The sequence below is a fragment of the Meles meles genome, chromosome 13, assembly GCF_922984935.1.
Source record: "Meles meles chromosome 13, mMelMel3.1 paternal haplotype, whole genome shotgun sequence".
Classification (NCBI taxonomy): domain Eukaryota; kingdom Metazoa; phylum Chordata; class Mammalia; order Carnivora; family Mustelidae; genus Meles; species Meles meles.
Window position 1 is genome coordinate 30,490,955 of NC_060078.1, and position 21,778 is coordinate 30,512,732.

At 50.2% G+C, this 21,778-nt stretch overlaps 1 protein-coding gene across 2 annotated transcripts in view; it reads left to right on the forward strand.

Moving 5' to 3' along the window:
* Window positions 1–17,805: 17,805 nt before the first annotated feature.
* TSPAN15 (tetraspanin 15) overlaps window positions 17,806–21,778 on the forward strand; it is a 50,039-nt gene continuing 46,066 nt past the window's right edge. Inside the window, exon 1 of one of the 2 annotated variants that reach the window (XM_046026667.1) lies at window positions 17,806–18,049. In XM_046026667.1, the coding sequence (XP_045882623.1) occupies window positions 17,954–18,049 (96 nt within the window). In that variant the 5' untranslated portion in view covers window positions 17,806–17,953. The remainder of the gene's footprint in view (window positions 18,050–21,778) is intronic. The other variant, XM_046026666.1, reaches the window with a different exon arrangement.

Consider the following 21,778-nt stretch of genomic DNA (forward strand, 5'->3'; position numbering starts at 1 on the left):
AATGACAGCTGACTGGCCCGCAGGGTATCAGCTGGGGTTACTCGCATTTAGTTTTGCAGAAATGACGTCACGAGGCTGAGGGATTCTGAAGATCCCTGACCAACAGAAAGCAGGGATGAATACAGATGTCATGTGTGTTCAACTCACGCTGGAATCCCATACAGTCTTTGTCATACTTTGTTATAAACTTTTTTTCCAACTGGTCAAATATGTGCCTGGATCCACATGCCCTGTGTCCATCCCCACTGGGCCCGGGTCACCGTTATCTTTAGAGTTTCGACACTAACCTCCTCATTGTATACGGTCTTACCTGCTGGCCCCCTTCACTCCGTCTTCCACCCCAGCGATCTTTTAAAAACACAAATCTGACCATACTCCTCCCGTTGGAAACCCTTTTATGGCCCCCTATTGCTCTCAGGGTAAAAGGAAATCACCCCACTCCTTTCCCAGGTGCCACTGCTACCCTTCCTTCAGGACCACGTCCCCCTTGTTCCTTCCAGCAACAGGACCTCCCCGAGGTCCTGGCTGCCCAGCAAATGCTGGGTGCCCAGCAAATGACTACATTTCCAAACCTCTCTTCCAAGCTAGATGTGGTCACACGATTAAGATCTGGCCATGGGATGTGGGCAGGGTCCATATGCGAGTATGTACCCACAACCTCAGCACGTAGGACGCCATCTTTAAAGAGGGAGCTGATTGCCCTTCGCTTCCACTCTCCCCTTCCTGCTGTCTGGGGATGACAAGGGCAGGAGCTGCCATCCTGAGTCCGGAGAGGAGAGCCCCATATTGGAGGTGGCAAAGCCCAGGACCGTTATGTGAAAAAGACAAAGAAAACAAAACCAAAAACTTCTCTTATTTGAGGCACTATCCTTTGGGCTCTGGCATAGCCCTTAGCCCTAAATGATAGATTAGCCTTCAAGAACTTCTTGGATGCTCACCCAGCCTAGCTCTCTTTGTCCTATACTCTGACAGCTTTCCTGACTTTCCTTCTTGTTAACATCCCAACCCACCATACTTGTTCAAAGTGCGTTTTCCCTGCAAAGCTGAAAAATCCATGAGGCCAGGAATTATATCCGTCTTGATCATAGACATAGTTCCCTACCTTCTATTGTAATTAGCACATAGCATATGCTCAATAGTATTTGCTGATTAAATACATGAGTGATTGTACAAGTGAATGAACACATTGAAATACCTTGGATAAAATATTAGGAATACTTTTTACTGTAAGTAATAGTGATTAAACAAATGGGGGCTTATTTTTATCACATAACTGGAAGTCCAGAGGTAAGTGATCTCTTATTAAATAGCCTAATGATTTCAAAGCTCTTTGGAAATTTTTTTAAAAAGATTTTTTTACTTATTTTTAGAGGTGGGAGAAGCAGAAGGAGAAGGAGAGAGAGCATTCCAGCAGATTCCCCACTGAGAGCCGAGCACGATGCAGGGCTGGATCCCATGACCCAGAGATCATGACCTGAGCTGAAATCGAGAGTTGGACACTCCACAAACTGAGCCACCCAGGTTCCCCACTCTTGGGGAATTTTTATTTTTCTTGGCCTTGGCCTCATGCCTGCAAGATGGCTGCAAGAGCTTCAAATATCATGTTCCTTGCCTGCACGGTCCCATCTGGAAAGTCCCGGGGAGCATGGGGTATCGTGGTACGATCACAAATATCCTGTACTGTTCTTGATGCTTGCCGGAGAATGTTGCTTCCTGTTTTGTGAAATTCCCTCCTTGACACTGGCCCACCCTGGAGACTGGGCCCTGCCAAGGAGTTCACCTGTCTCAGTATAGACCATGCAGAGATGGGTACCACCCATGCGCCGAGGGATTGAATAAGTCGTACAACCTCTCCGTGCCTCATCTTCCTCATCTGTGGAATGGTAGTTCGTTGTACTACCTCATAGGAGTATTGTGAGGATTAAATCAGTTAATACATGCAAATATGTAGAATAGTACCCGGCACATAGAACTAACTAAGCATTTGTTGTTGCTATTTTATTGTATCCCCATTCCATAGAGGGGACTGTATGCTCAGAAAGGTTAAATAATTTGTCCGAGATCACGTAGTCAGGGGAGCCAACAGTGAAAGACTGATCTGACTCCGGAGCCCATACCCTTTCTTGTCTTACCACGTGGTATGTTTCTCCTGAATGTCCCAAGGGTGGGTGTCTTGCCGTGGACACCATCTATTAATTCCTTTCAGGTCTGGATGGAATGCCACCACCTCTAGGAAGCCTTCCGGGGCACTTGCTCTCTGCTCCCCACAGGCACTTGGCTGGCCCCTTGTCTCTTCTCTGGATGGAAAATATTAGTCTTGCCCACAGTGTGGTCATCAACACACACAATCTTAGTCCTCCAAAGCACCTAGTCTGGATAAGGATGCTGGTGCCTAAGCAAGGCACTTTTCTGAGGTCAGACAGCCAGGATGAGCAGAGCCGTGCCTTGGACCGGGGCCTCCAGACTCCCTGTCCCAAGCCCTTTCCTCTGTCCAGGGCTTCCTCCAATGACGAGAGCACTTCTGAGAGACAGCAGCTCGTCCAAAGGAGAACTTGACTCACAGCTGGGCCAAGCATGGGGCTCCCGTGGGAAATCCTGGCCTGAGCATTAAGAGCAGAATCCGAGCTCCTACTTCTACCCTCTGCTCCTCCCTAGGCCCAGGCTGTCTCACCCCCTCCCCCTTCCCCCGCCGCACCCCCCACCCCGCGCTGTTGTGGCGGCTGCTGCCTGAGTACTTGTAGTACACAGATGCCGACACTAGAGGGAGACATAACTGCTTTACTCTCTGTGGCCACGAGGGCTTTAGGCAGCCTCTGAATCAATCACATCAGGATGAGGATGAGGGTGACCTTGACCACAGCCAGGGGTACTATTTATTGAGCCAAACTTCCTTGTAATAAGCACGCACCACCTCCAAGCAGCAGGCCTTTCTGGGCATACCCCTTTCTCCTGTGTCTGCATTTCAGAAAATGAGCCACATCTACCTGGTTACCTTGGTCTGAAACCTGGACCTGACCTGCTTTTCCACCCTCACTCTCTCCCCGCTATCACCACTCCTGTGTACAATATACCCCAGATCCTGACCCGTCTGCTTCTTTCCACTCCATTGTCTGGCGTCCTCCGGTTCGCCATTCAATTTAGAGAGACTCACAGGGTCTCACCCTTGTGCAAGCCAGTGGTTCCCACAATTTGCTGCACATTACAATCACCTGGGCAGCTCGGGAAACTCCTGATGCCCTGTCATCCCGCAGCCCAATTAAGGCAGGATGTATGGGGGTGGGAGCCAGGCACCAGTGCTTTTGAAATGTCCCCAGGTGGTTTGAGTTTGCACCAAGTTTAGGGACAACTCTTGTATGGAGACCCTCCTCCACATGCTTTCATCTGGGCCACTTCCACGAAATGTGGCAGGCCTCCTTTGAACATCGCCACCTCCTGGAAGCCTTCCCGGAACACATTCAGATCCAGGCAACTGCTCCTCCTGGATGGATCTGGATGCTTACCACACTGTATTGTTTCTGCTTTTTCAGATGCCTGCCTTCCCCTCCTTCCACACCTCCTTCTGCTCCACGAGCTGTGGAACCAGGAGTGGGAGGAATCTTTACACCAACACAAGGGGTAGGTTTTATTATTCTTAGGATTTTGAATTTTGTCCCAGGTTTTTATTTCTGCAGTTAGTCTGTTTACAGTGTTTGAAGCATAAAGAAATAGATTTTCTCTTCAAAAGTAGATGTAGATGTAAAGACATCTGTTCTTAATACCCTGAAAGCCATTTTTTTTTTTAAACCCATTTTCTGTTTGAAAATAGAAACTGTGGCTAATATCTGCCCAAGGGCCTTGAGACTCTGGAAAATATCCCAAATTCTGTGGCTTATGGAAGACTCAAACCAAAACAACAATGTTTTTTTAAAAAGATTTATTTATTTATTTGAGAGACAGAGAGAGAGAGAGGATGGGTGGAGCAGAGGGAGAGGGAGAGAGAAACCCAAGCAGATGCCATGCTGAGCACAGAGTCCCAGCAGGGGTTTGATCTCATGAACCTGAGATCACGACCTGAGCCGAAAGCAAGAGTTGGACACTTAATCGATTAAGTCACCCAGGTGCCCCCTAAATAACAATTTTAACTAAATATGAAACCAGGGAGCCGATGGCTGAGTTCATCTGCAAGGATCTGTGCCTGGGGGTCCTGCCTGTGCCAGGGAAGGGTATGGGAGGGGACTTCTAATCTAGTCCACGAGGTGGAGGCTCATCCTTGTCCCCTCGCATAGTGATGTATAAGTCTGTGCCCATTTTACAAAGGAAGAAATCCTGACCTAAAGATGAAATGCACTGCCCAGGATCTTATTACAGGTAAGCAGGAGAGGCAAAATTTAAACTCAGTCCTGTCTGGCTATCCATGTTGTTTCCACTGTATCAGGATGGGTCGAAGTTCCCAGGTTCACTTTCCCTTCACTCTTTAAGTAATTTTTAAATTTAATTTTAAAAATATATTTATTCATTTATTTTTTATTAGAGAGAGAAAGAGTGAGCACACAAGCACGAGCAGGGGGAGGGGCAAATTGAGAGGAAGAAGCAAACTCCCTTTTGAGCGAGAAGCCAGGTACGGGGCTCGATTCCAGGACCTTGAGATCATGACCTGAGCCAAGGTCAGAGGCTTAACCGACTGAGCCACCCAGGCACCTTTTAAATTAAATTTTTATCCAAATATTAAATTTATATAGTTTAAGAAGTCAATACCATAAAACTTAAAAACAATAAAAAGTGATTCCCTACAGTACTTCCCTAACCCAATTCCTGTCCCCAGAGGCAACTGATTTCAATTCTTTGAGCTAGTTTTCCGGAATTGATGTCCATGTCTTCATAACATAGTAACAGTATTTCTTGATTTGTAAGTTTAAGTTATTAAACTCTTACCTTTTTTTTTTTTCCTAAGTAAACTCTATGCCCAACACGGGGCTCAAACTCGCAACCTTGAGATCAAGAATCCCATGCTCTATACTGGCTGAGCCAGCCAGGTGCCTCCCACCCTCTTGCTTTTTTTGAGGGAGGGAATATGTTTGATCTTTTTTTCCCCTGATTTTTTAAAATTTAGAAGGAACTCATACATTTTTAGTCTCTGTTTTATATAAAAAATAATTTGAGGTCAATGTTTCCTTTGTGTACATCTTTATTATAATGCATAGATTTTTGGGGATTTATTTCATTATTTTCTAGGAAATGTTATTTTATTTTTTTATTTTTTTATTTTTTTTAAAAGATTTTATTTATTTATTTGACAGAGAGAGAGATCACAAGTAGATAGAGAGACAGGCAGAGAGAGAGAGAGAGGGACGCAGGCTCCCTGCTGAGCAGAGAGCCCGATGCGGGACTCGATCCCAGGACCCTGAGATCATGACCTGAGCCGAAGGCAGCAGCTTAACCCACTGAGCCTCCCAGGCGCCCTAGGAAATGTTATTTTAATTACAATTTTCTCATTGATCTACAAATTATGTTAGAAAAATGTTTCATAATTTTCAGATAGTTGAGGGAATTGGGGGGTCAATCTCAATGATTTCTAGTTTCATTGGCCTGTGACCAGCATATGTTGTTAGCAAACTCTCGGTTTTGTGTATAATTTATTAGTTTCCACTGCAACTAAATACACAGCTAATTTGGTAAGCTTTCCAGGGGCGTAGGAAAAGGATGTATGTTCTTTATTTCTGATGTTAAAAATTCTAAGCATAGGGGCACCTGGGTGGCTCAGTGGATTAAGCCCCTGCCTTCGGCTCAGGTCATGGTCTCAGGGTTCTGGGATCGAGCCCCGCATTGGGCTCTCTGCTCAGCGGGGAGCCTGCTTCCCACTCCCTATGCCTGCCTCTCTGCCTACTTGTGATCTCTCTCTGTCAAATAAATAAATAAAATCTTAAAAAAAAATTCTAAGTATACCTATTAAATTGAGCATGTCGATTGTAGTACTTAATCCCCTGTATTATGAATTATTATTTGCTTACTAGATCCAAGTTTTTTTAGAAAGTATATTAAAATGTCCAACTATAACATTTTCTTAAATCTGTCTGTAGGCCTAGGAATTTTTACCTTAATATTGTATATATATATATAAAATAATATATATAAATATATATTATATTGTTATATATAACACAGAATATATATCCAATATTATATTTTATATTTATATATTTGTATATTTTATATGTTATGTATATAATATTGGATATATATCCTGTGTTATACATACTGTAAATGTGTAATATTATTTGGTGTCTTGTAGCTTTTACACAGATTTTCAGTTACATAATGAAGTACCAGGTCTTATTTCATGCTTTCGGTCCTGTAGGTCACATTGATATTACTGGGAGTGGACGCCCCGTACCTGTCCTTGCCCTTGGAGGTACAGGGCTCTCTGTGGCCTCAGGTCCTCCTTCAGGTGTCCCCTCCAGGCTTCCTCGTTGTTGCCCGGAGTGAGTGAGCAGGCGGGGGTGGTAAGGGATCGGTGCAGTCAGTGCTCAGTCAAGCAACCTTGATATTGTGTTCACTGGAGCCCAGTTTCTAAAGGCTTTGCTTTTGCTTCATGTCTGGATACTTCCTGCATGAACAAGTGTTGCCCGTCCAGGCGTGGTTCTTCTGTCTGCTGCAGCGGGCCTAGTAGTGTTTCTCGGACGGCATTCTGTCTGTCCTTTGTTTCATGTTTTTTAAGTAGGTTCTGTGCCCAGCGGGGAGCCCTCGGAGCCTGAACGCAGGACCCCAAGATCAAGTGCACTTTGTTTTTTTTTTCTTTTTTCTTTTTTTTTTTAAGATTTTATTTATTTGACAGACAGAGATCACAAGTAGACAGAGAGGCAGGCAGAGAGAGAGGAGGAAGCAGGCTCCCCGCGGAGCAGAGAGCCCGATGTGGGACTCGATCCCAGGACCCTGAGATCATGACCTGAGCCGAAGGCAGCGGCTTAACCCACTGAGCCACCGAGGCGCCCCTCAAGTGCACTTTGAATTAGAGTAGCGATTTGCAGCAGTGGATTATGATTCGTGTGGAAACAAAGGGATGACGGAGAAAATGTAAGAATGCATCCACCCTGAGGGTGGGTGTGTTTCGTGCAACTTTTGCTCAGTCGTGGGTTTTATAGCCACACTGCGCTAGCGTGTAAGACACATCTCTGGGGAGAATTTTAAGGTGTGTGAGCTCTGCTGAATTGGAGGACGTTCTGCAGGGTAGTGATTTGACTTCACAAGAAGGTAAATATTTGTAAAGGGGGATTAGATTCTTTTTTGTTTTAAGATTTTTATTTATTTATTAGACAGAAAGAGAGAGCACAAGCGGAGGGAGCAGCAGGCAGTGGGAAGGGGGGGAGGCAGGATCCCCACTGAGCAGGGGGCCCGATGTGGGACTCGATCCCAGGACCCTGGGGTCATGACCTGGGTTGAAGACAGATGCTTAACCCACTGAGCCACCCAGGTGACCTAGGAGGATTAGATTCTTTACAGAAGAGGGAAGAGACACCCTCCACCCCGAGCTGACTTTAATTACCAGGCCCCCATGGCATTTACGATGCTCTAGGGGTACAGTGAACGGTTATCTAAGCTGCCAGGGGTCTCTCCCCATCCCCTCTCACCTGACCCCCCAGGAGCCCAGACTAGACTGGTTTTTCTGCAGTCCCTGTGAAATTCTCCGGGCCTCGTGCTCAGGTGGAGAGTGAGCACATCCCCGCTGGCTGGAGGGAAGGAAGCTGATGCAGTGATGGAGGAGGAGGAGGCAGAAGGCAGCCCGGGTTCCAGTCCCTGCGCTGCTCCTCACGGGCTGCGAGTGTGTGTGACTTTGGGGATGCTCTCTGAGACGGTCTTCTCATGAGGCCGTCCAGTCTTGTGTCCCACATCATGCTATTCTGACCACCAGGGGAGAGAAGAAACCAACCGTTTGGTCAACATATGTATGGGACAGAAAATGCACATTGCAAATGGAAGGCCTTTTGTTCTCTCAGCGCAGAGCGAGGGGGATGTGGGTAGGACAGACAGACAGACAGTAGGTGCGGCAGCTGAGCTGAATTACTCAGAAAACAGGAAAGAGGAAGTTGAAATGACCTGAGGGAAAACATAGGAAGTTGGGAGAAAGGGGTCACAGGACCCCACAAGTTTGTCATCGAATCCCCAGGTGATTGGATTTCTGGTGGAAGCCTGGGGACGGACGGGATGTTGCAGTCTGAAATGGGGCACAAGCTGAGTCAGTCCACGTGGCCAAGGGGATAGCTGACTGGTGGCCTCCATGTCCCATGAGCAGTCCCCACCCCACCCTGTGTGCGCCACTCCCCCAGGTGCTGGTGGTAGGACAGTCCCTGCCTCGTGGTGCCAACAGCCTGGGAAGGAGGGAGAGAGAGTGACATCCAGCCAAGTCTGGAAGTGGCCAGGGCTCTCATATGTGGGTGAAAGCACTTCGTAAACTAGAAACTGGGGACCCCACAGCAGCCACCCACAGCAGGACCTTCCTCGGCACAGACCTGCAGACACAGAGATGTTTTCTGAGTGCCGAAGCCTTCTATCTCTTCTTCGATAGCTGATGGAGTAAGTCTAAGACCCCACTTCTGTGTCCCCCGGATCCCATTCCTGGCACCCTCAGACTGCCCCAAGAGCGGGGTTCCTCGGAGGCTCCCCTCCCCCAGCAGCACCCAGGCTTCTGGGAGCCACTGCCCCGCCCTCTCGACTGACAGGTGGAGCTCCAATGTGGCCGAGCTGCCTGGGCACCCGGCCACTCCCCGTGACTCATGCAGGCTTGGCCCAACACCCCATCAGCCAGTGTTCCCAGGCCGCCTTCCCAGAATGCTTGGCTGAACCCCAACAGGGCCAACCCCTGCTGGCAGCCAGCTTGAAGCCCCTTCCCCCGTCCAAGCACAGGGAGACCAGCCTGGAGTCGTCTGAGCTCGAAGGGCCCTTGCTGTGGGGAGGGGAGGGTGGGAACGGCATTTTCTCAGCCTGTCAGCCTTCCACAAAGAAGCTATTACTTAATTGGAAAATGTGCAGAGGAGAAAAACAGGAAATTTATAAAGCCACAAATGGCTAATCAACATACAAAAATACACTCAACCTTACTAATTACCAGGGAAATGCAAATTAAAATAAGAGAACATTTGTCTTTTTTAAAAGACATTTTATTGTGCAAAAGAGCCCACATGTAGGCAAGAGCCCAAGGCATGAACTACAGGGCCATGAGCTGGGCGCAAACCCTCCTGCAGCTGAGTTTCTGTCTGTTCACAAAAGGGTTGGACACGGTGATGCCCCGAGAGCCTCCCAGCTCTGGCACTTCCAGAACCGCGGTTCTGCTTTGTTGCTAATCACTCCCCCCAAACAGGGGAATATATTTCCCTGGGGAAAATGTCCTAACCTTTTTCTTATCTCATTCCTACTAGGGCATACGACGAGGGGCCCCGGGAGGGTCACTCACATTTCCAGGTCTTCGTTCTGCGTTGGCTTGCGCATGGCGGGGCTGGCATGGGACCTACCCCATAGTCTGATTCTGACTCAAATATTTCCTACCCCCTGTGCCGCTTCTGGGCCCCCAGCTCACTGTCCACATGCCCCAGAGGTCTACACTTCCACCCAGGGCTCCCTTGAAGGAGTTCCTTCCACTGGTCCCACGGGTCTTCCCTCCTGGGCCTATCCTGGCTCTTCCCACTCTGAACTCCTATGAGGTGCTGGGAAGGCTGGAAAGAAGCAGGGGGACCAACTTGTTCTGCTTTTGCACAGGACTTTTCTGGTGTTAGTACCTGAATTCCGCACCCCAGGAAACCGCTCCGTTCTAGGCAAACGGTTATGGCTTCTAGGGACTGTCCTGGTTTTCCGACTGAACCCACCATAGGCCCTGAAACTCCCCTCAGGATGGTTGATGATCCCAGAAAGAAGGGACAGAGAAAGGAAACAGATCTTGCCGGGGCATTCGGTTTTCCCACGGAGGGATGCAGAGAGCGAGAGATCAGGAAGAAAGAAAGCCCTCTCACCGTCAGTGCCCCGGGCTGGACCAGGGGCAAGATCCTATCCCAGGTTCCCAGGGAGCCAGATGGGAGGGCCGGGGCCTGGCTGCAGGTGCGCGGCTGGAGCGGAGGCTCACCAGGGCCATCCACTGGGGCCGCTGGGAGAGCTGCGGGCAGTGCGCCTCACACCATCTTCAGGGACATGTAGCCTGTCACTTGCAGAGGAATGACGTCCCAAAGGCCATGCAGATATGCCCGGGGTCCCCGGCTGGGAAGCCAAGCTGTATAGGAAAAGACTGGACCCTTGCTGGTCTCGCAATTCAGGAGAAGCCCTCCTACCCTCTTCTTAAAACTGAGGCCCCTTCTCATAAGGGTGGGACCCACTGCACCTTGAGGGGCGGTACATACTGGGGAAAAGCTATGATCATATTGAACTTACCTTTGGGTATCTTGCTTCCTCCACCCGCCCCCCCACACCCCTACCTCCCCTTGCAAATCCTGTCATGAGACAGGCCTTCTGGTTCACACAGGCACTCCCCACCCCAATGATAAATGCTCCCCTGGGCTGCCCTTCAGTCGGGCATCTATCCATAAGTGTGTGGTCAGAGCCTGCTCCCTCGCCAGAAGGCTCCTGGGATGCCAGCCTGTATCGACCATCCCCTGCAGGACCCACCCACTTGCCAGGTCCCGGGTCCTCCAGCTTGGTTCTCTGGGTTCGGGCTGGGGCCACGCCCCTTTGGACTCCAGAGATGCCCCTTCTGAAGGCTGACAGTCCTTCCTCCATAGGCCCTGCCCTCCTGGGACACCACTGCTCTCTTCTGCCTCCCATCATGGGGAACAGAAGCCGGGAAAGCTGCGTTGAAGAACCTGACCCAGGCCCCACCCCACCCCCAAACAGACAGAGCCTCAGAGTCCGAGGAGCCGGTCCCACCACGCTTAAGCCTTTCCACATCACTTCCAAAGTGTGCACAGGCCTCCCTGGATGCGCCATCATTCAGTCAGAATTTCCTATGCCCTAGCCTAACCGGCTAACATCTCTCCCCCAGCCCCCCTGCTTCTCGTGTACCCTCCCACAGCTGCCCCTGAGGATGTCAGCTCCAGCTGGCCGGTCAGGAGCAGCCCTGCCGTGGGGACAACAGGGGACAGCAGGAAGGAGGGCCTGGGCTGACCTCTGTGGGAGGAAACGTTTGCATAACTGGTCCGGGATCCTGTCTCTAGAAGGAAGGGTGGGGAGGGGCAGAGCACAGTGGGCCTTTGGGACTGAAGGGGGCCTTGAGGACAGGTGGTTTGGTTCCCTCTGCCCAGCAGGAGGTTTCTGAGTCCCCTGCAGCTTTTGAAGGCCTTGGAAGCAGTCTGGGAATGCTGCTGAAAGAAGGTGTCCAGCAGCCAAGGGTAGGAGAGAGGCTGTGGGATGTGAAGAAGTGGGGGTCTGGGGGCAGTCGGCCTTCCTGGGGGACAGAAGGAGGCAGCTCTTCAGGGGATATAAAAAAATGTGAAAACGGCTGGACTGGCCCAAGCCCCTCTGAGCATGAGCATCTGGCTTTCCTAGGAGGCTCTTGTCCGGAATTCACCTGGTCCCCAAGGCCATTAAATACATGTCCCTCACCCCATGCAGGGCCCTAAGAGGTCTGATCACAAACAGAGCTGGTTGTCTGACAATCACAGCAAAGGAAGTTGTATAATTTCGCAAGGTCAAGCACAAAACAATCTGTTTCTGATTTTCCTCTTAACTTTGAGGAGGTCACTTCCCACTTTAAAAGAATTAGGAACCAGTCCCACAGGACAGCATTTCCCAAAGTATATTCTGAAGGATCCTGGTTCTCTGAGATGTTACAGCTAGTGTCTAGGGGAAACTGAGTCATGCAATCAGGAACAGCTGAGAAAGGCTGCATACCCCTCTCAGCCTCCTCTGTTCCCACGGTAAAGTCTCTGATGTCTGCAGCATCCCAGACTTCCTTGATAGATCCTTCTTTACAAAGTGCTTAAAATCTCATGGAACTACTATTTTGCAGAAACGTACACTAACTCTATTTTCCACTCTAACCAGTATCAAACTGTCAGTATCTGAGCTGAGTGTATTGTTCCCAGTTGCTTTTCAAGCCAACCAGTGAACTCATTTCACCCTAGCATAGCTGGGGGATAATTCCATTCATGTAGAAGGCGCACTGCTTGCTGAGTCAAAAAACACTTGAACTTCCTAATGGAGAATAGTCAGTTTGCTTCTCTGAACTTCTGTGCCTCCTTTGTAAAGTGGGATCTATCAGATCAGATCCCACGGAGTTTGAGGACTTTAGCTCTGAGTACGTGAAAGCCCATAGCTCAGCGCCTGATGCGAAACAAATAATTGATAGAGGATAAGTGGAGACACCAGGCTTCAAATGGGACAGAGAAGTCTGAGTCTTCTAAAGTCTGAGCCAGCGGGTAGCACCGAAAACAGTCAAGGAAAACCCGAGGACCACTGAGTCCCTCTTGAGAATAAACATATAGACTGGAAAGTACAGCACTTTGGGACAAGAATGGAAGGACAAGAGAGAAAGAAAGAGATGGGTATTTGAGTTTGTGCTTTTTTTAAAAAAAATTCATTTATTTATTTGAGAGAGAGATAGAGCATGAAAGGCAAGGTCAGAGGGAGAAGCAGACTCCCCGTGGAGCTGGGAGCCCGATGTGGGACTCGATCCCGGGATTCTAGGATCATGACTTGAGCTGAAGGCAGTTGCTTAACCAACTGAGCCACCAAGGGTGCCCTGAGTTCGTGTTTTTAAGAATATTTGACTCAGGGCCCTGGGTGGCTCATTGGGTTAGGGGTCTGACTTCCACGCAGGTCATGATCTCAGGAGGTCCTGGGGTGGAGCCCCGCTGAGGGCTCAGTGAGGAGTTTGCTTCTCCCTCTCCCTCTGCCCCTCCCCCCACTCATGCTTATGCTCTCTCTATATATTTATTTATATATTTTTAAAAAGATTTTATTTATTCATTTGACAGACAGAGATCACAAGTAGGCAGAGAGGCAGGCAGAGAGAGAGGAGGGAAGCAGGCTAGGCTCCCTGCCGAGCAGAGAGCCCGACACGGGGCTTGATCCCAGGACCCTGAGATCATGACCTGAGCCGAAGGCAGCAGCTTAACCCACTGAGCCACCCAGGTGCCACTTTATTTATTTTTTTTAAGATTTTATTTATTTGTTTGACAGGGAGAAAGCAGGAGAGCATAGGCAGGGGGAGCAGCAAAGGGAGAGGGAGAAGCAGGTCCCCTGCTGAGCAGGAAGCCTGCTTGCTTGTCCCCGATGTCCCCACAACTCTGTCCCCAACAGAAGACAGCAGGCTGTCTTGCTTAGGGACAGGGGCAGGGCCTGGGGCAGGGCCTGATTCACAGGAGAAGCTCAGTCTACATTTGCTCACCAATCTGACCATGAGGGCAATCGCTAAGGTTGTTAGAGCTAGAGGAGAAAGTGTTGAACCTCACGGTTTCCCAGATGGGGAACCAGAGGCACAGTCATTTGCCCAGGGTGGGAAGGCAAACTTCTGCAAGCCAAGTCGGTCCTGCATGGCCTTGGGTTCTTTCTCATAAGCCGCAGTGGCCGCTAAGAGCGGCAGCTGGTTATCTCCTCCCACAATCGGCCTGCCGGGTTATCATGAAGACGGATCTCAGAACAAATTGTGACATCCATAAACATATCTATAAGACAAACATTTATTGGCAAGTAGCTACAAAACTGGTTCCGACAATCTGTTCTGTAAAGTCAGGGAAGGCTCTGCTCTCTGCTTTTAGGCGCTCTACTGCCTTGCCCGAAGGGTCTGATCCGGGAAGCCGCAACCTTCTAGAGACTGAGACTGCTCCCCACGTCAGGCAACCAGGTACCTCGGAACATGGGATCTTCAAGAATTTAGCCCCACCCATCATCCTCAAGTGAAATTCTTTTCCTCTGAACAAGAACCGGGTGTGTGTGTCTCACTTTAGATAATCTGCATATCTTGAATACTACTGATTTCACCCCAGGAGGGTGCATTTCTAATGCCTATTACGCTGGGGCACCCGGCTGGCTCAGTCGGTTAAGCGTCTGCATATCGTAAGTATATGATACCAAGGTCCTGGAATCGAGCCCTGCATCAGGCTCTCTGCTCCGTGGGGAGCCTGCTTCTCCCTCTCCCTCTGCTGTTCTCCTGCTTGTGTGCTCTCCTTCTCTCTGTCAAATTAATAAATAAAATGCTTAAAAAAATACTTGTTATTGGTGGGGTTATGGACATTGGGGACGGTATGTGCTATGGTGAGTGCTGTGAAGTGTGTAAACCTAGCGATTCACAGACCTGTACCCCTGGGGCTAATAATACATTATATGTTTATAAAAAAAAATAAAATATCTGGAATTAAAAAAAAACTTGTTATGCTAATGATGAGCCACGAATTTCAGGGATGCACTCTGTCATTATGGGTAGGGTTCTCTGGGGTAATCAGTAGAGCTGTAGTGGTGGACAGAGAGAGGGAGGGGTGCAGAGGTGTGGGGAGCGATTATGTCTCTTAATGCCCAGGGACCACAGGTGGAAGTATTCCCACTCTGGAGATCAGCAGCAGGAGCCCTCCCATCCACTCCCCACCAATGGAGGGGCAGTCATTAAACTTTCACCAGCACACCACTGGCTAGCCGGGTGACCTCTGGAGTGTGACCTCTCCGAGGAAATGACCCCCTCCCCCGCATGATTACCTCTAGATGGGTGAGACTGTCCTGGCTGCACTTTAGAAATTACTTGGGACATTTAAGATAATACCGATCCCTGGTATTATCTGACTTCGTTGAGGTAGGGTGGGGTCTGGATATCAGCGTCCATTTATTTTTCATTTTATTTTTTGTTTTTGTTTTGTTTTTAAGATTTTATTTATTTATTTCACAGACAGAGATCACAAATAGGCAGAGGCAGGCAGAGAGAGAGGGGGAAGCAGGCTCCCTGCTGAGCAGAGAGCCTGATGCGGGGCTCGATCCCAGGATCCTGGGATCATGACCTGAGCTGAAGGCAGAGGCTTTAACCCACTGAGCCACCCAGGTGCCCCTGGGGTTTTTTTGTTTTGTTTTGTTTTTTAAGATTTAAAAATCTTTACTTATTTATTTGAGAGAGAGAGAAAGTGTAAGCAAACCGGGGGAGGGGGAGGGACAAGCGGACTCTGTGCTGAATGTAGAGCCTGCTGTGGGGCTCCATCTCACGATCACAACCTGAGCAGAAACCAAGAGGCAGACGCTCAGCCGACTGAGCCACCCAGGCGCCCCTTGGCATCCATTTGAAACACACTAGGTGGTTGAAAATGGCAGCCAAGTTTGCACTCACACCTGTAGACACACTATCTATACCGTACATTCTAACAGTTTCTCTAAAAGTTCATGGCAAAACCAGGATTGGCCCTAGGTGGCTAAGCCCCAGCCCAGAGCTCCTGGCAAAAAGAAGGAAAAATTAAAAATAAGGGGTCACTTCTTCTGAGGTCTCAATGTTTGCAGATGTGGCTGGGGGCAGCCCACAGTACTTGGGGTCAGGTTAGGGGTGGGGGGGCAACAAAGGTGCCCAGGAGCCCGGGGAATGGTGTGCTAGTCCCAAAGAAATCCAGGCTCCCCGCATGGCTGTCCCAGCCTCTTCCCTTGGGGCACTACTTACAAGGGCTCAGGGAGAGCCCAGAGGGGCTGCTCCAGTTGGGTTTGTCACCAGGGAAAACCTGAAATAGAAGAGGAGGTGCAGCTAGCTAGAGGCCAAAACAAAGGCCAAGGGCAACTGGAAAGAAAACCTCCTTGGCTAGGCTCTCCGCCAGGGAGAGGGAGATGGACGGCCCCTGGGGGAGCAGGGGGATGAGACAGTACCTCAAAGAAAGGGTGTAAGGTGAGCTCTGCAGGGCTAGGGGAGGGAAGCTAGTCCCCCAAAGAAGGGTAAAGACTTGGTGTCCTCCTCCTCAAAGGACAACTTTTAACACATTAGTAGGATGTTTTTGTGGCCCTTGGCTACCCTTTTCAGTGTGCAGCGGTCCCTGGTTCTGTGCCCCTGCCCAACACAAACACCCGTTCAGGACTCGCTCCGTTTGTACCGGGAGACTGAATTCCCTTTACTTCTCTGGCAAAGCATTGCCTTCCAGCGGCAGGGGCCACGGGCAGGCTGCCCCAAGATGGACCACTTTGGCATGAAGGTTATTTTGAACTGAGAACCATCAAAGCCCAGCAGATTCAGGAAAAGCTCTTAACCTCCCCCCTCAACCACCTGAAAAGAATTTAGATGGAGAATCTGCTCCAGGAAGACACAGATAATCACATTATGATACAAAGTAGGCAAGGTAGGGGCACCTGGGTGGCTCAGTCAGTTGAGCTCCCGACTCTTGATTTCGGCTTGGGTCATGATCACAGGGTTGTGAGATCGAGTCCCTCATCAGGCTCCACGCTGGGCATGAAACCTGCTTAAGATTTACTCTTCTCTTCTCCCTCTGTCTCTTTCCATCTCTCTAAATAATAATAATAATAATAGTAATAATGATAAAATTAGGTATGTAAAAAGGGAGGAACCTAGCAAGGCTTGTTTGAGCCAAGTCCTCTATGTTCCATCGTTCCTGCGGTGGGGGCCCAGTAAATATTTGCTTATCAAACATTTACTCTTTCTCATCTTCCTGTGAATTGCATTTCTTCTTTGAAGTCCCAGACCCCTAACCTTTTCTCCTTAGTTCAGAATGACTCATGAACTTCGTTTTGCCTGTCTTCGGAATTTTCACATCTATCTGGAGTCCTCATATGTATTCTATTAAATTTGATCTCCTCCCGTTAATCTGTCTCATGTCACTTTGATTCTTAGTCTAGCTAGAAGGACCTTGAAGGGGGCAAGGAGATTCTTACTCTCCAGCACTCCATATCCCAACTTTACTTTCTTCTAGGGCAGAGCCCTGGGGGCTGGAGTGGGCCTGGTCTGTCTAGAGGTCTGTCTCACTCTGGGAGTGTGTGTATATGGGAGGCTTGGCAGTCCAGGGCAGGGGACTTGGACCGGGGTGCCATTCCTGCAGTCACCACCAGGGACCCCAATGCCCCCAGCATTGCCTTGATATCGACCTCTGGGCCACACATTTAATAACTGAATGCCGCGAACGATTGCCGGACTCCCAAACCCCAGGCTGAGTCAAGATGGGCCAATGGAAGACAGACTCTGACCCCAGGCAGAGGAAACGCTCGCTAGGAGAGGAGAGGCTGGGTCAGACCTGGGCTGAGTGTGTGCAGCAAGGGCCAGGGCCACTGACCTGGCCTGAGGATGCGTGGTGGGAGGGCTTCCCAGAGGAGGATGCCCTGGGGTGTGGGTGGGCAGGGTTGGGATCTTCACCGGCCTCAGAGAAGGGGGTTCCCGGAGACTTGGAAAAAGGTTAGTTGGGGATCTGTGACAAAAGAAACTCGTGGCCCCACCTCCAAGGGGACCCCTTAGCCCCACTCTGGTTTGTCACACCTTCCTAACGAAAGTGGGTCCTCCATCCCCTCAGGCCGAGCAGCTCCACCTCCTTATTCCGTTCCGGCTTGCACATTCATTTGCACACTTTTTAGCCCCTTAGCCGTTGTTAATTCCTGCCCCCTTTCCAGTCTTCCCTTTTGCCAAGAGTGGAAAGCACGCATTTCTACGTACCCCCGATTAGGTGGGCCGGCTTTCTCCCCCGCGCGCCTTTGTGCACACTATCCTACTCCCCACTCGGCGGCCGAAGCACAGGCGTCTCCAAAGCCGCAACGGACTTCTTTTGCATAACCCTCGCCCCCTCCCCTCCCTACGCCTACAGCGGGTCCCGGACCACGGCTCCGCCCCCTGCCCGCCCTCTTCCAGAGGCTGGGCCGCGGCCTCGCGTCCATTGGCCGCTGGGCGGACTAGTCCCGGCGGGGGCTGTGATTGCAGCCAGCCCATGTCAGTCCCGGAGCGCGCGCGGGTGGCGGGGCGCGCGGCCCGGCTGGCAGCCGCAGGTGGGGCTGCTGTAGGCGAGGGACCTAGCCCGGGAGCCCCGGAGCCCTGCGGAGAGTGCCCAGGATGCCCCGCGGGGACTCCGAGCAGGTGCGCTACTGCGCGCGCCTCTCCTACCTCTGGCTCAAGTTCTCGCTGGTCGTCTACTCCACGGTGTTCTGGGTGAGTGGCCGAGGGAGACCCTGAGATGAGGGGTGTGGTGCCGACACTCCCTGGACCGCCCCCACGCCGTACCCGGGTAGGGTCTAGACTTGACTGCTCCAAAGAGGGCGCGGGGAGTGCACGCCTGGTTCCTCGTCCCACTCTCCCTGGGAAGCAGGAAATTCTGGCGCCCAGGCTCAGCCTGAATTTCAGCAGCAGATGGGTCCGGAGCGTTGACGACGCGTTGACAACCACGAAGGAGCGCTCCGTGGCTCACCTGTGTGCACCTGCCCAGAGCGTTGGTTTTCCGCGTCTGCTGTGTATTGGCTGGTGCGCTAGGCCATGGTTACCGTGTGGAGCGCGCCCGCCTGCCCACCCGCCCGCCGGGTGTTACGGAGTTTGCCTCCGCGTCAGCTTGTGGGGAAGAAGTGGTCTGGCTTTGTGGTCCGGATTGGGCGGGGAAACCTGGACTCCCACTAGCTGTTGCGGACGTCCCGGAGCGAGATGCTTCCCTACCGTGCCTCGGTTTCCTCCACGGTGGAAGGAGGATGGGCGTGCCTTGTCCGCGGAGTCGTTGGGAGGGTTCCACCAGGTCCCGTCTGGGGAGGTCTCCAGCAGCTCCTGGATGCAGGGTAACTTCCGCAGCCGCTGAGCTTCACTTCTTGTGTATTGCTGGGCGGCTGGGTGTTGGTGGTTGGCCGAGAACTAGGCTTCGAATCCTGCCGCTGCCACTTTCTCGCTGAGTGATCTTGAGGAAGTTATTTAAACTCTCTAGGCCATAGTTTCTTCATTTGCAAATAGAAACAGTAATTATATTCAACTTTAAGGGTGGGTGTGGAGATTGAATGAAGTAGACCAAGTACAGTGCTCAGCACCAGGACCAGTGAGGAGCTTACGAAGTGTGAGCCATTATTGTTGTTGTTATTATTATTGTTATTATTATTATTGACTGGGAAGCTGAGCCCTCCTGGTAAGCTGTCACGAGAGACTGATTCCTTTATGAAGATTTCAGACTAGGCTGGACCCGCACCTAGAAATGAGAACATATTTCTATGGGTCAGCTCCAGACTTGCCACTCTAGACTCGTCTCCTGCCCCCACTAGCCACAGGGCAGGCTTGTCCAGGGAATGGAGGGGAGATCTCTGGCTCTCATCCCTCCTGAAACATATGCACACTATATTCTCCTCTTCAGCCCCTCGCTGGATCTATTCTGTTAGCAGGAATAGCTAGATCTGTCTGATAACAGCTTTCACTTTCCATTTGACGCCTCTATGGATACAACCTTGCCTGGTGGGCAAGAGATCCAGATTCCAGTCTTGTTCTCTTTTTGACTCACTGGGAGATCTTAGGCAAGTCACTTCCTTGTTTGGGACCTCAGGGCTGTTAAGTGACTTGCCAGTCTAGAGAAGTACGCTAAGCTCCCCAGGTGATTCTAGTTTGTAGTCAGGATTATAAACTGCTGGGCCTGATGGTCTCCAGGCCCCTGATTCTGATTCTGGGATTCTTTGCCTGCCCCTTGAAGATAAGGGAAGACCGGGAGTCAGAAGGCAGGGGCTGTGTTTCTGGCTTCACCCCTTCTCTCCATGTGTCATCCGTGACCAATCTCTTAAGCCCCTTACACCTCCATTTTCCCATCTATAAAATGGGTAACTGGCACCCTGCCCCACACCTCGCTGGATTGTTTTTAGCGTTAGTTATATGGGAAGATAGTGACATGTAGATGAGATTAGTGCTGTACAAAAGGGAGTCCTACAGTTACAATTGAACTTGATTATCAAGGTCTTGTTCTATCACTGTCCCCCATGGCCTGGAGGGAGACGACTCACTAGCCCTTGCTTTGCTTCTCTTGGGGCCGGGTGGGACTCAGAACTTGCAGTCTTTCCTCTCCAGCCAACTGAGCTCGCCTTACCAAATCCTGGACTTCCCATCCCTGGAAGTATTTCTGCTTAAAACCTCCCTACCCATGCCAAGAACTCAGCCACCTGCCAACCCTGCCAGGGCAGCTCTAGGGGCCAGATTTTCACTGCAGGGTAGAGGCCCAGCATGAGGAAGTAATGGTTCCCTAGGCTAGCCTTGCTCCTGATTGGAAACCCCATATTGGAAGGCCCATTTTCTCTGGTACCATCCCTTGGGGTGAGGAATGGGGCTGAGGGTTACTTGCTTTGTAAGCCCAAAGTACTAACACCTTCATCTCAGACTGGGGTTTGGAAGGGGTCATTAAGTTTTACCGTACCCTCATACCTTCTGTAAGACTTCCTGCTTTCAGTCTTATCAAATAGGAAATGCAAGGATTTTAAAGTCTCAAAGAGTCATCATCAGTGACAAACCTCCCGCCTGCTCCTCTCCCCTGGCCAGCCCTGCCCAGAGGGAACATCTATGGTAAATTTCTTATCATTTATTTTGAAGATAGCATCCTAGCCATAGGGTGCCCTAGGTGCAGACTTGTGCATGCATTATATAACCCCCACCCCCTTAGAGAGGAGCACTTGATACACAGCTCTGCCCTTACCTTTTGACTTATGTTTAAGTCCCTGTGAATTTCAGAGCTCTGGCAGTGGCCGCCTCCTCCTGTCCAGTGGCTACACAGAGCTCACTGCTGGTGCCGGAAGTCGTTCAATCAGCCCCCCGCTGGGGAACTCAGGTTGTTTCCAATCTCTGGTGACTTCAAACAGCAGTGCAGCAAGGAGCTTTGAATGTGTTATTTTGCACATGTGTGTGTATATCTGCAGGGTACTTTCTTGAAGGAGAACCAGTGGGTTTAAAGGATACACGAATGTACAATATACACACAGAAGTGCACCTGTCATAAGCGTATACAGCCTGACGGATTTTTACAAAGTGAACACACATGTATAATCAGCCTCCAGGTCAACCACTAGAATGGAGCAGAAGCCAAAAGCCCCCCCCCCTTGTGCCCACTTCCGGTCACCTCCCCCTCCCTCCGGCGGTGATCACAGTCAGAATGTCTACTAGCATAGTACTGCTTTGCCTGGTTTTGTACATGCGTTGAAAATTTTGATTTTTTTTTTAAATTGCCCTACATAGAGTTTATACAAATTATAGTTTTATTTGCTCCATTACTTTAAGCTGGCTCACTTTTTAATCTTAAATTATTTTTTAAAAGGATTTCTATCACCCCTGCCAACGGGAAACCGACATACAGCACTGACATGAGCCGTGTAACTATAACAGTAAATCGCTCAGGGAAAACAGAACATTCTCAAATCCTGGCTGGATCCTGTGGGTGATGCAGGCTGTGGACCTGAGTTCTGTGTTCAAAAGGCAGGCTGGCAAATGTTTGCGAGGCTGGGAGACAGACTCGCACCAAACAGATTTGCTCCCGGCTGCAATGGGGAGGTTGGGAAGGGACGTGAGCAATGGAAACTTCTTCTCAGTCTATGAGCCAGGATAACCGTGACCTTGAGCCCCTCACATGATCTCCTGTCCCACACCTGGGGGTTCTCTCGTTTGTTTGTTTTTTTTTTTTTTTAAATTTTTTTATTTTATTTTATTTATTTGTCAGAGAGAAGGAGAGAGAGAGAGAGCACACAGGCAGGCAGAGGTGGAGAGAGAAGCAGGCTCCCTGCCGAGCAAGGAGACCATGCGGGACTCGATCCCAGGACCCTGGGATCATGACCCGAGCCAAAGGCAGCGGCTTAACCCACTGAGCCACCCAGGCGTCCCGGTTCTCTCGTTTTCAGAGTCCCTCCTCAGCCCCAGTTCCGAGCTCCTTCTGGTAAGTCCACAAGC